The 13,981-nt window shown below is 43.4% G+C and overlaps 1 protein-coding gene across 1 annotated transcript in view; it reads right to left on the bottom strand.

Annotated features, from left to right (window-relative positions):
- Positions 1–2,839, bottom strand: part of sema3h (sema domain, immunoglobulin domain (Ig), short basic domain, secreted, (semaphorin) 3H) — a 156,260-nt gene extending 153,421 nt beyond the window's left edge. Inside the window, exon 1 of the mRNA XM_080183995.1 lies at positions 2,170–2,839. Coding sequence (XP_080040121.1) covers positions 2,170–2,344 — 175 coding nt within the window. The 5' untranslated portion in view covers positions 2,345–2,839. The remainder of the gene's footprint in view (positions 1–2,169) is intronic.
- Between the last annotated feature and the right edge of the window lie 11,142 nt (positions 2,840–13,981).

Below are 13,981 nucleotides of genomic sequence, written 5' to 3'. Positions count from 1 at the left end.
TGTCAGAAATCAAGGAACTCCCTACCTAACAGGATCGCTGGAGACTGGAGAACCTTTTCAGTTCAAGGAGGTAGTTCAGTACAACCAGACAGGCAAGTAGGGATAGGCAATAAATGCCAACCTTGACAGTGATGCCCACATCCCCAGAATGAAAAAGATTCTACTGATGGTCTTACTTTCTTTTTGAATCATTGGTAAATTTCAATTTAGAAAGCAGCTACTTAGACACAACAGCAAGCAGTGCTGCCTTGAATAGATCAATAGTGATGTTTATGAAGATGTTATCATGATGAATGGAAAATGAGATGGACAATGGCCTTGGGTGATCAGGCATATCAGATCAGAATGTGATTTTTATTCGCCAGTGAATTGTGAGAAGAGCCTTTGCCAGAGCACCTGAAAAGAGCATGCACTGCTCTCAGACTACCAAAAGTGACTATGATTACTTTAAGATTCAGCAATAGAGGCACAGATCTAGTATGAGACCACACCACCCCCCACCTCGCCTCCCCACGTTATTACATTTCCAAGCTCAGTGGATCGCAAAAACAATCTGTCATTCACCTCCCTTTATTTATGTAGTCTCAGATGCCCCTGCTGGCTACCTCATGAACAACACAAACAGACAAGAGTTGACAAGAATTGTCCAGTTAACCCATCATGCACAACAGGGAGCACCTCTCAAGTAGTGCCTCAGTGCGCCAAGAGCTTCACTTGAGAGGAAAGTTAGCCCGTTTGATTCTAGATCCTCACTGGTTGCTTAGTGCTGCCAAGTTTATCATTTGGCAATATCACTGGATTTTATTCAAACAAAGATCGACTTGTAAACCTTCTGCATAATACTTTTAATAAAGCACAACCTGAACAGGCATAGGTTTAACAATTAGCTTGTTTCAATTGGGCTGCAGAGCATTTGGGTACAGAACGAGTAGCCACAGTGGTGGCTCTGGAAATAATTTGCAGTGATGAATTTAGAAACATATTTGTACAAGATTCTGCACTGGCATCAGACTGCAGCAGTTCAAGAAGACAGGTCATCACCACCTTACAGGTAGTTTTAGATGTCAATAAATGCCAGCCTTGCCATCAACACCTACACCCCATGATTGAATTTGAAAAAGTACAATATTTCTGAAAGTATACATTAGGAGAGCTCTCCCAGTGTACCGGCCTATATTTATCCTTCAAGCAATGCCTAAGACAGATTGTCTGATCATTAGCTCATTGCCATTTGTTGTGGCCTTTTTTTGCACAAAGTGCCTGCAGTGCTTATATAACAATAGTGTCTGCGTTTGAAAAAGCACTTAACTGACTGCAGAGTGCTTTTTGGTATTCTGAGGTTATAAAAGGCACTGTATAATTGCAAGTGCTGTCCCTCTTTGGACAATACTGGCATTGTCACAGAATTGTTAGCTGGATTGTTTTCTGTAATGACCATTTCGCAACATTTTTCATGTTTGAGATATTTTATAAATTAAGTATATATTTTTGCAAAAAAAAATGTTGGTTGGATAATGGTTAATGAGAATTGGAATTAACTTTTACACACAAAGCAACCAACCCCCAAACATTAATGTAATACCAGAGAACTGTCACTGTCGTAACCAGGTAACACATCCAATATAATTAATTTATTGGTGTCTCTCAGACAGGGAACATTTGGGGTTGTATCAACCTGCATTTTTCATTTATAACACATTTTCTTTCCATGATACACATGTTAAAGCAATAGAAATTACATGTTCTTTCCAAGAGGGACAGCATTTACAGGATTAAGCAGTACACACGGGGGAAATGTAAAAGAGAGACGCAGGCAGACAGACAGAGAAGAGACATGGAAAGAAATGAGGCAGACAGCTACTGGGATCAGGAGACAGAAACTGAGGGGCATTCCATGAGAGTTTGTGAAGGGGGGGGGCAAGAGAGAGAGAGATTTAAAAGGTTAATGAAAAAGACACAGAAGAGAGAGAAAGAAACACATGGAATGGGAAAGATGTCTTAGAAAGAGAAGATACAGAGACAATACAGGTTGAGAGGGAGGTGCAGCCATGGATTGATACGGAAACAGAGTGAGTTAGAAACAGAGACAGATGAAGGGGAGCGGAGTGAGAAAGGTGGACAGGAAGAGAGCACAACCAAGAGAGCAAACTAAAATAATCGGAAGTCTACCTGAGAAGGTGAGTCGGAGCCGGGCTTGTGAAGGTCTCCATGCACTGGTCAGTCTTTCCCCAAGGACAGACAGCAGCAGGACTTGAAGGAGGAATGCACTGAGCCTCCAGAGCCCCAGATTGAATCCACATTCACCGGGACTCGGAGGTAAACGGTGGGTCCTCTTAATCCACATGGCAGCAGTCACCTCTTATTCCTTCTTTCCAGAAGTGATTTCAACAAGTCACAAAAAGCAATCCTTCAAAGTCTGATACTGTCCCAGTGCAAATAATCTGAGTGGCAGGAGGAGAAAGCAGCTGCAAAAAGGAGTGGAACGGGCAGAACGGCTTGCAGGTCTCAGCCTGACTGACCTCTCAACCCAAGAGGTCAACAACAGAAGTTCCAGCTCCTGAGCCTCTCAATTAACCTCTTTGGGTGCGAGGGTCACAGGCGCACAGTTTGAGGCTGTCACCAGCTTGGCAGCACTCTCGACCTTTTACCCGGGTACACACACAGCAGACTTTTCCCAGTGCCTGCTCTGTCTCTCACTCTCTCCTTGTGAGGAGTTTTGGACAGGAGTTATCTCCCCCTCCTCTGAATCTTAGCTGCTCCTCCTTTTGCCAGGTCCTCAGCGACAGCTTCTCTAGTGCATGGGTGTACTCTGTCTGTCCCTCCTTAACCAGGGCTGGAGAGAGAGCCAGGCACACGCCCCTCCTCTCATTCAGCCGACAGTGCGATCACTGGCGAAAGTTAAATGCAAGTCACACGTTTGGAATTCCGCTTTAATACTTCAGAGGCAGAAACACTGTCAGATTAGCCCCCACCCTGTACACACACGTGGCGATTATCCCTCCCCACCCCGCCTCCACCTCCCCCCCCCCAACACACACACACACAAAAACTCTATCTGAAGGTCAGAATAAACCAGTTAATATAAATGACTTTGCCAGTACTAATGAAAGAATAAAATCCCTTTTATCTTTTTTTTAAATTTTATGATCACAGTAGGATAATTCCGGACTCCCAGCAGTGGATTATAAATCCGTGTCTGTGCAGGGTAGTGTGCCGTTGTGCTCTCTGCTTCTCTCATTGAAAGGTGCACTTGACCCTCTCTGCGATCACTACTCCACATAGGCAGTGTGGCTTAATTGGCCAGGAAGGCTCCCGAGGCACGGATACCAGAGTTATTAATTGCTTCCTTGCACGGAAGCACTTGACAGTGTCTCTTCCTTTGAATGGCAATGTTACAAGAGCGTTCATCACCAGAGCCACTGAAGGTCAGAAAGCGTGTGTTAGTCGCGGGAGGCGGGGGGCAGCGCAGATACAGCACCCTGATGGGCTTGAAGGGTTAAATCTTAGGGCCAGGCAGCATAAATTTACCTTGAGTTCGGAAGGTTGTGGAGGTAGAGGTAATTGAATGGTGAGGGGATTCTGTAGGGTACGGAAAAGATATTTATTTTCTCTGGTGGGTAATTCTGAAGGAGTGGACATGAAGTCAGAATGAGAATTAGAGTTTGTGACCCCCTCCTTCAGCAATACAAGTGAAATGAAGAAATCGCCACTACACGGTGATGGTGGGGGTTGTGTTGTGGAAACCAGGAAGGCTGTGTTCTGGGTCAGTTGAGATTTTTTTCAAGTTTGGGGCTGGGGTAAGGGACACATATCAGTGGTACATGAGATTGTTCTCTCCAAGTTCAAATCACATTGGGTGTGTTGCTGAGCGGAGCATGGTATTATAGAAAACCAAACACTCCTGCAATCCTGGAGGGAATGATGGGGCTGTTACTTTAAAGTTAGGGTGCAAGAACACTTAAAAGGAGCGCACGGTTTCTAATCCATGTTATACATATTGGAGTAGATCTAAACTTTGTAAAATGGGGGTGTATTAGAAAGGATTAAGAGATATACTAATACAAATGGGTTGGCATTATGGTAAGCACTGTTGCCTCACAGTGCAAGAGACAACAGTTTGATTCTGGCTTTGGGTGACTGAGGAGTTTGCACATTCTCCCTGTGTGGGTTTCCTCTGGGTGCTCTGGTTTCTTCCCACAGTCCAAAGATGTGCAGGTTAGGTGGACTAGTCATGGTTAATGCATGGGGTTATGGGGATAGGCTTGGGTGAGATGTTCTTTCAGAGCATGGGTGCAGACTCGATGAGCTGAATGGCCTCATTCTGCACTGTAGAGATTCAGTGATTCTATTAAAAAAGTGATGATGTACCATTGACACCAGTCAGTCATGTACAAGCCTACTCTTTTAATATCATCTTTGTTCATTAATGATGTAGATGAGGGAATTGAGAGCACTGTGGCTAAGTTTGCAGATGAGACAAAGATAGGTGGAGAGACAAGTAGTATTGAGGAGGCGGGGAGACTGCAGAAGGACTTGGACAGGTTAAGAGAGTGGGCAAACAAGTGGCAGTTGGAATACAACAGGGGAAGTGTGGAGTTATGCACTTTCTTAGAAAGAATAAAGGCACAGATTATTTTCTAAATGGGGAGCAAATTCAGAAATCGGAAGCGCAAAGGGACTTGGGAGTCTTAGTTCATGATCCACATGCAGGTTGAGTTGGTAGCTAGGAGGGCAAATCATAGATTCCCATTGTGCAGAAGGAGGCCATTTGGCCCATCCAATCTGCACTGACAACAATCTCACCCAGGCCCTATTTCCGTCACCCCAAATATTTACCCCACTAATCCCTCTAATCTATGCATCCTGGGACACTAAGGAGCAATTTAGCAAGGACAATCAACCTAACCCGCATATCTTTGGAGTGTGGAAGGAAACCAGAGTACCCGCAGGAAACCCATGCACACACGGGGAGAATGTGCAAACTTTGCACAGACAGTGACCCAAGTTAGGAATTGAACCCAGGTCCCTGGTGCTGTGAGACACCAGTGCTAACCACTGTGCCACTATGCTGCCCCATTGCAAATGCAATGTTAGCATTCATTTCAAAAGGGTTGGAATACAAAAGCAGGATTGTACTGCTGAGGTTTTATAAGGCTCTGGTCAGATCACATTTGAAATATTGTGAGCAATTTTGAGACTGTATCTAAGGAAGGATGTGCTGGCCCCGGATCCAAAGGAGGTAAACGAGAATGATCCCAGAGTGGACATGGGGAAAATGTTTCCATTCGTAGGGGAGACTACGAGTCTCAGAGTAAAGGGATGACTCTTTAGGATCGAGATGAGAAGGAATTTCTTCAGCCAGAGAGTGATGAATTTATGGAATTTTTTTTCCACAGAAGGCTGCAGAGGCCAGGTCATTGAGTATATTTAAGACAGAGAGAGACAGATTCTTGATTGACAAAGGTTACAATGGTAAAGGCAGGAGAATAGAGTTGAGAAACATGATCAAATGGTGGACTCAACAGGCCGTTGTCAGTGAATGAAGCATTTAAATAAACAGTTTCAACAGCCAGCACTTCCAAGTGTCGGGTGGTACAATTCAGATCTACATATCCTGAGATTGGATTATGGGGAGTGTGTTGGCTAATGGGTGAGCAGGGTCCAGGTATTTTCTATTTGGGTGGGTGTTACTTTCACTGCTGTAAAATGCAGCTGATAGATAATAACGTTACTACTTTAACATCACAATGTATGCAAAGCACATTCTGCCTCTTTGTGACATCCCCAAAATTCTGCCTAGAATTTCAATATTCATCAGTGGCTAATCCCATGCCCAGGGATCTGAGGACACAGGCCAGGCTGATAGAGTCATAGCGTTTTATAGCACAATGAGAGGCCCTTTGGCCCATCATGTCTGTGCCAGCCATCAATCGTCTATCTATTCTAACCACATTTTCTAGCACTTGGTCTGTAGCCTTGTGTGTTGTGGCATTTAAAGTGATCATCTAAATCCTCCTTAAATGTTGGGAGGGTTCCTACATCTAACAACCTTTCAGCCAGTGAGTTCCAGATTTCCGTCACCCTCTGGGTGAAATAGTTTCTCCTCAAATCCCTTGCCCCTTCCCTTATCTATGCTCCCTGGTTATTGACTCCACTAATAAGGGGGAAAATTCCTTCCTATCCATTTCCCTCATAATTCTGTACATTTCAATCAGTCCTCCCTCCCCCTCCCCTGCTCTAAAGAGAACAACACAAGCCTAACCAGCCTCTCTTTATAGCTGACAGCAGTACTGAGGGAGCATTGCACTGTCTGAGATGCCCTCTATCTCATGGAGGCTTTTAAACTAAGGTCCAGTCTGTCCTACATTTAAGTTTATCTATTAATGTCACAAGTAGGCCCACATTAACACTGCAATGAAGTTATTGTGAAAATCCCCTTGTCATTACACACACCAACACCTGTACACTGAGGGATAATTTAGCATGGCCAACGCACCTAACCAGCACATCTTTTGGACTGTGGGAGGGAACACTACAGGGAAAATGTGCAAACTCTGCACAGACAGTGACCTAGCCAGGAATCGGACTTGGGATGCCTGGCGCTGTGAGACAGCAGTGCTAATCACTGTGCCACTGTGCTGCCCTATGGAAAAGATCCCACAACTCTGGGTGAAGAAAAACTGGTCAGTTCTTCCCAGTGCTGCCTTGGAACCAATACTCACTAAATCAGATGATCTGGTCATTATCTAAATGCTGTTGGTGGAAGTTTGCTGTACACAAATTGATTCAAATGTGTCCCTAGGTTACACTTCCAAAGTAGATCATTGATTGTAAAGGGCGTTGAAACATTTTAAATTCTTGAAAAGCATAAATGCAATCTCTTTTTTTCTGTTTTCAGAAGCTATAGAAACGATTTCTGTTGGAGATGGTCAAATTATGACAGAAGATCCTTACCAATAAACAGGCACAGCGAGTAAAATATATTTAACTACTGGTAAACTTCCTCAGTACATTTTGTCTACAAACATCCACAATCTCAAATGATATTAGTTGCCTTTGGTGTCTATCGAAATGTGGTTGTACAGAGGGACAATGACCAATACAGTAGCTATTCTTAGGCTGAACTGGACACCTTGCCAAGTTTGGAGCGATATCCTTTCCGGTGGGGTGTGCAGGATCTCACAGGGGTGACTGGAGTGGGCTAAGGATACATTTCCCTCGCAAAAAAAAGGGTCTGAGAAAAGAGCGCGTGTTAAAGATTAATAATTTCCTATGTGCAGGAAAGCCAGTAACTTCTTTTGGTAAATCAATGCTGTAGACATCTTCGCCTGCAAGCAATTGTCACTCACACTGGCAGGATCGTGTTCGAGACGTCAAGCGGCGACCAAATCAAGAGTTGGCGGCCTCAGTTGGCTGTTTGACAGATCGGTGTTTGCGTGCAGTGCGAATATCTGCAGTCAACGGCAGAGTTCAGTGTTCAAGAGGCCACTGGTCACAAATTTCCACAGGAAGTCAATATGTATGTAAAAAGGGAGAGAAAGAGCTGTCACTGGCCTGACATAGAGCGGTGCCTCACTGCCATCTATAGGTCAGCCAAGGTTTTGATTAATGAACAAGAACCCTAAATGCAAAATCCTTTGAGTGAAAGCAACATTGTGATTTAACTTGACAAGTTCCATAGAATTCCTACAGTGCAGAAGGAGGCCATTCCGCCCACAATCCCACCCAGGCCCTATCGCCATGATCCTATATAGTTACTCTGCTAATGCACCTAACACTAAGGGGCAATTTTAGCATAGCCAATCAACCTAACTTGTACATCTTTGGACTGTGGAAGAAAACCAGAGCACCCAGAGGAATCCCCCGCAGACACAGGGAGAATGTGTAAACTCCACACAGTTGGTCAGCCGATGGCAGAATTGAACCTGAATCCCTGGTGCTGTGAGGCAGCAGTGCTAACCACTGTGCGTGTGCCACCATTTATTGTAAGTATAGTTTGGGAGTTTATTGGTTTTTCACCTCTAAAAGTGGGCACCTTTAGTTAGATTTTTCGCACTGACGATACTGAGACAACCCAACATCTCGTTAAGGGTAGATCACACTGGTAGAGCAGAATTTGGTAGTTAGTTTAATAATATTACTATTTAATTGAAGAAGAGTCATATGGACTAGAAACTTTAACTCTGTTTCTCCACAAATGCGACCAGACGTGCTGAGACTTTCCAGCATTTTCTATTTATTTCAGATTGTCAGCATCTGCATTATTTTGCTTTTACTGTTTAATTAGTAAGTTTCTTTATTTTTATTCACATTTTATGTGATTTGTGCCTCCCTCTTAAGGGGACAATCTTGTTAGGTATTTCCTTGTTCCATTAAACATTTCATATTAAATTTATTAAATTGACTTGTGGTAACAAATTGGGTTAATCCAGCATTGTTTCACTCCTAGCAGTCAAAGGATTGTGGAGTCAAGTCCCGCTCCAGGCAGTTGGGTACAGAATCCAGCTTGGCATTCCAGTGAAGCACTGCAGGAGTGCTGGTTGTTGGAAGTGCCATCGGCCCTATCAGTGTGATCCACCCTTAAAGAGATGTTGGGTTATCTCAGTGTCATCAACATGAAAAATCTAACTAAAGATGCCCATTTTTAGAGGCGAATGAAATTGTTAAACCCATTGTCCATCCATCCAAAATTGAGCAGCAGGATTTTCCTTGTTATCCTGGATATTATTTAACTGACAGCCAATACCTAAAACAGATTATCTGGTCATAATCACAGATTATCTGGTCATTATCATATTGCTGCCTGTCGTACTTTGCTGTGTGAAAATTAGCTACTGCTTGTCCTATATTGCAACAGCAGCTACATTTTTGAAATTACTTAGTTGGCTGTAAAGTGTCTTGAAAGGCAATACAAGCAGTCCTTGATTTTACAACCTTCGAGTTATGATGAATAGCACCCCATTGCCACCCCATTTTGACTTTACAATATTGGTTTTGAGGCCATGCCAGCACGTTCATATGTGCGCGTTGATGCTGTGTGCCACCCATCTCTATGACTGGACATGTTGAACCCTATTTATTAGGTTGGAAAATAGTTGCTTTATTCTGCTACAAACATTTTAGGCACAACTGGTGTGATTTTAATGCACTTATGCAACTATGTTGTATCTAATGTGCACTCAGACTTACTGAAATTCAAGATTAAACAGGCAATTGAGGGTGATTGGTGGCTTCTTTATATCACCCACACTAAGTGAGGAATTTGTGTTTAGGAAGGCAGACATTGACAGTCACCTCAACAACTTGACAGGGCAACTGTTGAGAACATTTCACAATACTAGGTGCCCATTAAATGATTTCTGGCAATCCCCCATTTGTACCAGTGTTCCTATGGAAAAATTGGTTCTGTCGTGTGACGTTTCAACTTACAACATGGTTTTCAGGAACCAGTAGTGTCGTAAATCCAAATACTGTCTATATACATCCTTGCTTATTATCTATGGCATAAACCACTGGGTTGAAAATACTGAAACAAAGTAACAAATATTTATAACCTTCTGAAATAAATATACTGAAATACTGACAGACTAATGTCAAAACCATCTAATTTATTTATTTTTTGTCCTCTCATGGGTTCTAAGTGTCACTGGCTGGGCCTCCCCTAATTGCTCTTAAGAAGTTGATAGTGATCTGCCGTCTCAAACTGCTGCAGTCCATCTGGTGCAGGTACATGCAGTGCTGTTAGGAAGGTAGTTCCAGGAAAATAAAACAAAACATAAATACATGCTGCAACAATACTGTTGGTATGCACAGGCCGTTGTTTTAATTTCAGCATTACCAGTGCAGGAACTAACTCCATGGGCGATAGATTGCTGCTCCCACTTTTCCACCCACCTCCATAACTCAAATCCATTTTCCTGAGCTGGGGACATTTAGTATCATGGGCAGTCATTGAGCATTTTCTGCCATGAAAGAGGCCAACCGCTGATGGGGAGTAGGTCTGCTACATGACTGTGGGGGTGGGGGATTAGGAATCCTAATAAAGTTTATTCCCCAAACCTGGGAGTCTTCCTATAGATTAGAGCTTGGGAGTACTGGAGAAAGCATTCATACTCTTCTTGGTCCACAATCAGTACTGTAAAGGCACCTCCTTTCTCCCTAAAGCTGTCCTCATCTTCTTAAAATTGTTAGGTTTAATGAAGCATGTTAAGAATGGGCTAACTGGACATCTGTCTTCCAGCCTTTATTAAACATGGAAGAGTGCGATTTGGAGGCAACACCCCAACTCAAATCTATCCATTTTTGGGTGCTAAAATTTACCTCAGTGGATAAGTGCCATTTATGATGGATCAACATGAATTGTATGGGTTAGTGTCTCCAGCTGATAGATCAGTGGGAACTCTATGGACCTGATATTTCTTGGGTTGAGATTTCAAAGTTGCGTTAGGTCCAGATGTGGAGGGTATCTGGTCCATTGATGTCTATGTTCTTTGAAAAGTTTGATTCCCCACCTGTAAACTCAGCCTGTTGGATAGAGAATGCTGCAGTTGAGGCTGTCGCCCAAGAACAAGGTGGTGGTTGGGGTGTGGGGGGGGAGCATGGTGGGTGTTAGTGATTTTAGAGTTTGTCAGTGATTGTGAGGGCAAGCAGTGATCATGAGGATGGCATGAGGTAGAGACATTGTCACTGCACCACAATACCTCCTATAAGTTGTTATTTCCTAGCTATGTTAGGGATTGTGGGTTAACAAAATGAAAAAATGTGGTTGCACATGTAGATTCAAACTAACAACAGCAGATTTTTTCTAGGAGCTCTGTACAGAGGACAAACTGAAAGTAAAACAACAGCCTGTGCAACACCCTAATGATATCACAATCAAATCATGTGCTGAGCTCTTAAAGTAATCTGCAATCACTTAAACATATAACTTCGGTATACTATTAATGTGATAAATGTTAATGACTGTTACATGTTAATAATCAACCTCTCTGGCACTGAAAAATATTTATTGCAAGTATGGAATCCATTCTGTCAGATTTTGGTTTTAAAACTACCCACTTTAAATTCAAACATTTTACTATTCAAAGAACAAAGAAAATTACAGCCCATCAGCCCTCTAAGCTTACACAGACCATGCTGCCTGACTGAACTAAAACAGCCTACCCTTCCAGGGACCATATCCATCTATTCCCATCCTATTCATGTATCCACTTCCACTACCTCTTCATCCAACAATCTGCCTCATACATCTCCTTTAAAAGTTGCCTTTCGTACCTTAAACCTGTGCTTCCTAGTAATTGACTCTTCCTCCCTGGGAAAAAGCTTCTGACTATTCCTTTAAAACCATTAGACCACATAAAATAGGAACAAAAGTAAGCCATTCTGCCCTTTGAGTCTGTTCCACCATTCAATGAGATCATGGTTAATCTGATATAATTCTCAACTTTACCTTCCCACTTTATCCCCAATATCCTTGATTCCCTTACTGATTAAAAACTGTATCTCAGCCTTGAACATACTTAATGACCCAACCTCCACAGTGCTCTGCAATAAAAAAGCTCCACAGATTCACTACCCTCTGAGTGAAAAAAATCCTCCCATTCTGTATTAAATGGGCGATCCCTTATTCTGAGAATATGTCCTCTCGTCTGAGACTCTCCCACAAAAGAAAACAACTTCTCAGCATCTACTGTGTCAAGCCCCCTGAGAATCCTATATGTTTCAATAAGGTTGCCTCTAATTCTTCTAAACTGCAGTAAATACAGATCTATTTAACCTCTCCTCATAAGATAATCCCTCTACACCCAAGATCAAAATTCTGAACCTTCTCCAGATTGGCATTAGAGGCAATATATCTTCCCTTCAATAAGGAGACCAAAACTGACACAGAATTCTAGGTGTGATCTAACTAGTACCTTGTATAGTTTTAGCAATGTTTATACCCCATTCCCTATGCAATAAAGACCAACACCCCATTTGCCTTCCCAATTACTGGCTGAACTTGCATGCTAACTTTTTATTATTAATGTACAAAGACCTCCAAATCCCTATGTGCTGTAGTTTTCTGCAGTCTTTCTCTATTTAAATAATATTCAGCTCCTTTATTCTTCCTACCAAAGTGCATAACTTCACATTTTCCTACATTATATACCTTATTCTTTCTTAATCAAATATTTGTTTTCCTTTCCTTTAACCCTCTTTCTGTCCTTGGCATGATTCCAATTCAACCATGTTTATTCCCCTATATTTACATCTCCAGGGGTTTGTATGGCTCAATGGGTAGTGTCACTGACTCTGAGCCAGAAGCTCTTGGTTCAAGAATTGAACAAGGACTTGATGACCAAAAAGAGTGCATTCATAAAAGTTGAGAATCAACTTATAAATCCCTCCTACATATACATTGGCAGACAGTAAAACTGGGAGATGTGATGGAAATAAATTGAAACTTCTACGTCACAATCCATGGCCCCAGGTTACAACATGGATGTGAAGTGTATGTTGCCACAGCAACTTGGATTCCATGTGGAGATGGATGGCCAGTGTGGATCAGCTTGGTGTCAACAACCATGGTTCGATCCCTGTCCTGTTTAGGATGGACTTTTGGGCTTGCCCCCTTCCTCTACCCATGATGGGGGGCTGTGGGTCAGACCTGCCTTAGAGCAAAGAACTGAAGAGGATTTAAGTCTCATTGTTTAACAAAATACTCCGTTGATTACTCTGTTTTCCTTGTACCTTTCCCATCAATAAACTTTGAAGAGGGGCAAGTCTAACTAATGTTAAACAGCAACTGGTGCATCAGAATCAGGCCCAATAATTAATGAACAAACTCAGTAATAGAATATGAATAGAATAGAAACCCTACAGTACATAAGGAGGCCATTAGGCCCATTGAGTCTATACTGACCACAATCCCACTCAGGCTCGACTCACGTAATGCATTTATCCTGCTAATATCCCTGACACTAGGGTCAATTTAGCATGGCCAATCAACCTAAACCTGCACATCTTTGGACTGTGGGAGGAAACAGAGCACCCGATGGTTGGTGGGTGGTGATATCTGGTGGGTGATCACTGGGAAGAGCGGAGGGGTGATGCTTGGGGAGAAGTGATAGCTGGGGAGAGTGTACTGGGGGAGTAAGTGATACTTGGAGGTGCAGTGATCCTAGGGTGGTTATTAACCTGGTGGGACTGTCCTTTTGGGAGAGAGAACACAGGGCGAAAGTGCAAAATCCACACAGTGACCCAAGGCCAGAATTGAACCTGAGACCCTGGCACTGAGAGGCAGCAGTGCTAACCACTGTGCCACCCTTTTATATTATGAAGAAATTGAAATTGCACATTTGGCGTACCAGAGATCCCTTTCTGACGATAACATCACCAGTAAGAAGTCTCACAACACCAGGTTGAAGTCCAACAGGTTTATCTGATAGTAAACCCACATGCTTTTGGGGTTTGCCCCTTCGTCAGGTGAGTGGAGAGTTCTGGTCTCTCTCACAGAACTCTCCACTCACCTGACGAAGGGGCAAACCCTGAATGCTTGTGGGTTTACTATCAAATAAACCTGTTGGACTTTAACCTGGTGTAGTGATGCATCTTACTGTGTTTACCCTCGTCCAACGCCAGCATCTCCACATCACGATAACATCACCACAGAGTACACGACCCCTTTTATACTGAGTGCTCCCCCTGACCACACACAGCAGGGCGAACTTCCGGTAGGCTGCCCCACACTAGGCTGGTCTATGTAGAGACACGGCCACAGGGGAGTGAGGTTCCCAAAAGACACGCCCGTAGTAAGGCGGCGTTCCTCCAGAACACACAGCCACGTAGGGGCGGGGCTCCGCTAGGACACGCCTCCAGGCTGATTATCTCCTTCCATAGGTTCCCCCGGGCGTGTTGCCCCGCCCTCCTCCAGCCGCGCATGCGCGGTGCCGTGTATCTGAGTTGCTATGGGGACAGTGGCACGCAGTTAGTCCGTTGG

This window comes from Carcharhinus amblyrhynchos, chromosome 3 (genome assembly GCF_965287045.1).
Source record: "Carcharhinus amblyrhynchos chromosome 3, sCarAmb.v2.hapA, whole genome shotgun sequence".
Taxonomy (NCBI): Eukaryota; Metazoa; Chordata; class Chondrichthyes; order Carcharhiniformes; family Carcharhinidae; genus Carcharhinus; species Carcharhinus amblyrhynchos.
This window is presented reverse-complemented; position numbering and strand designations above follow the sequence as displayed.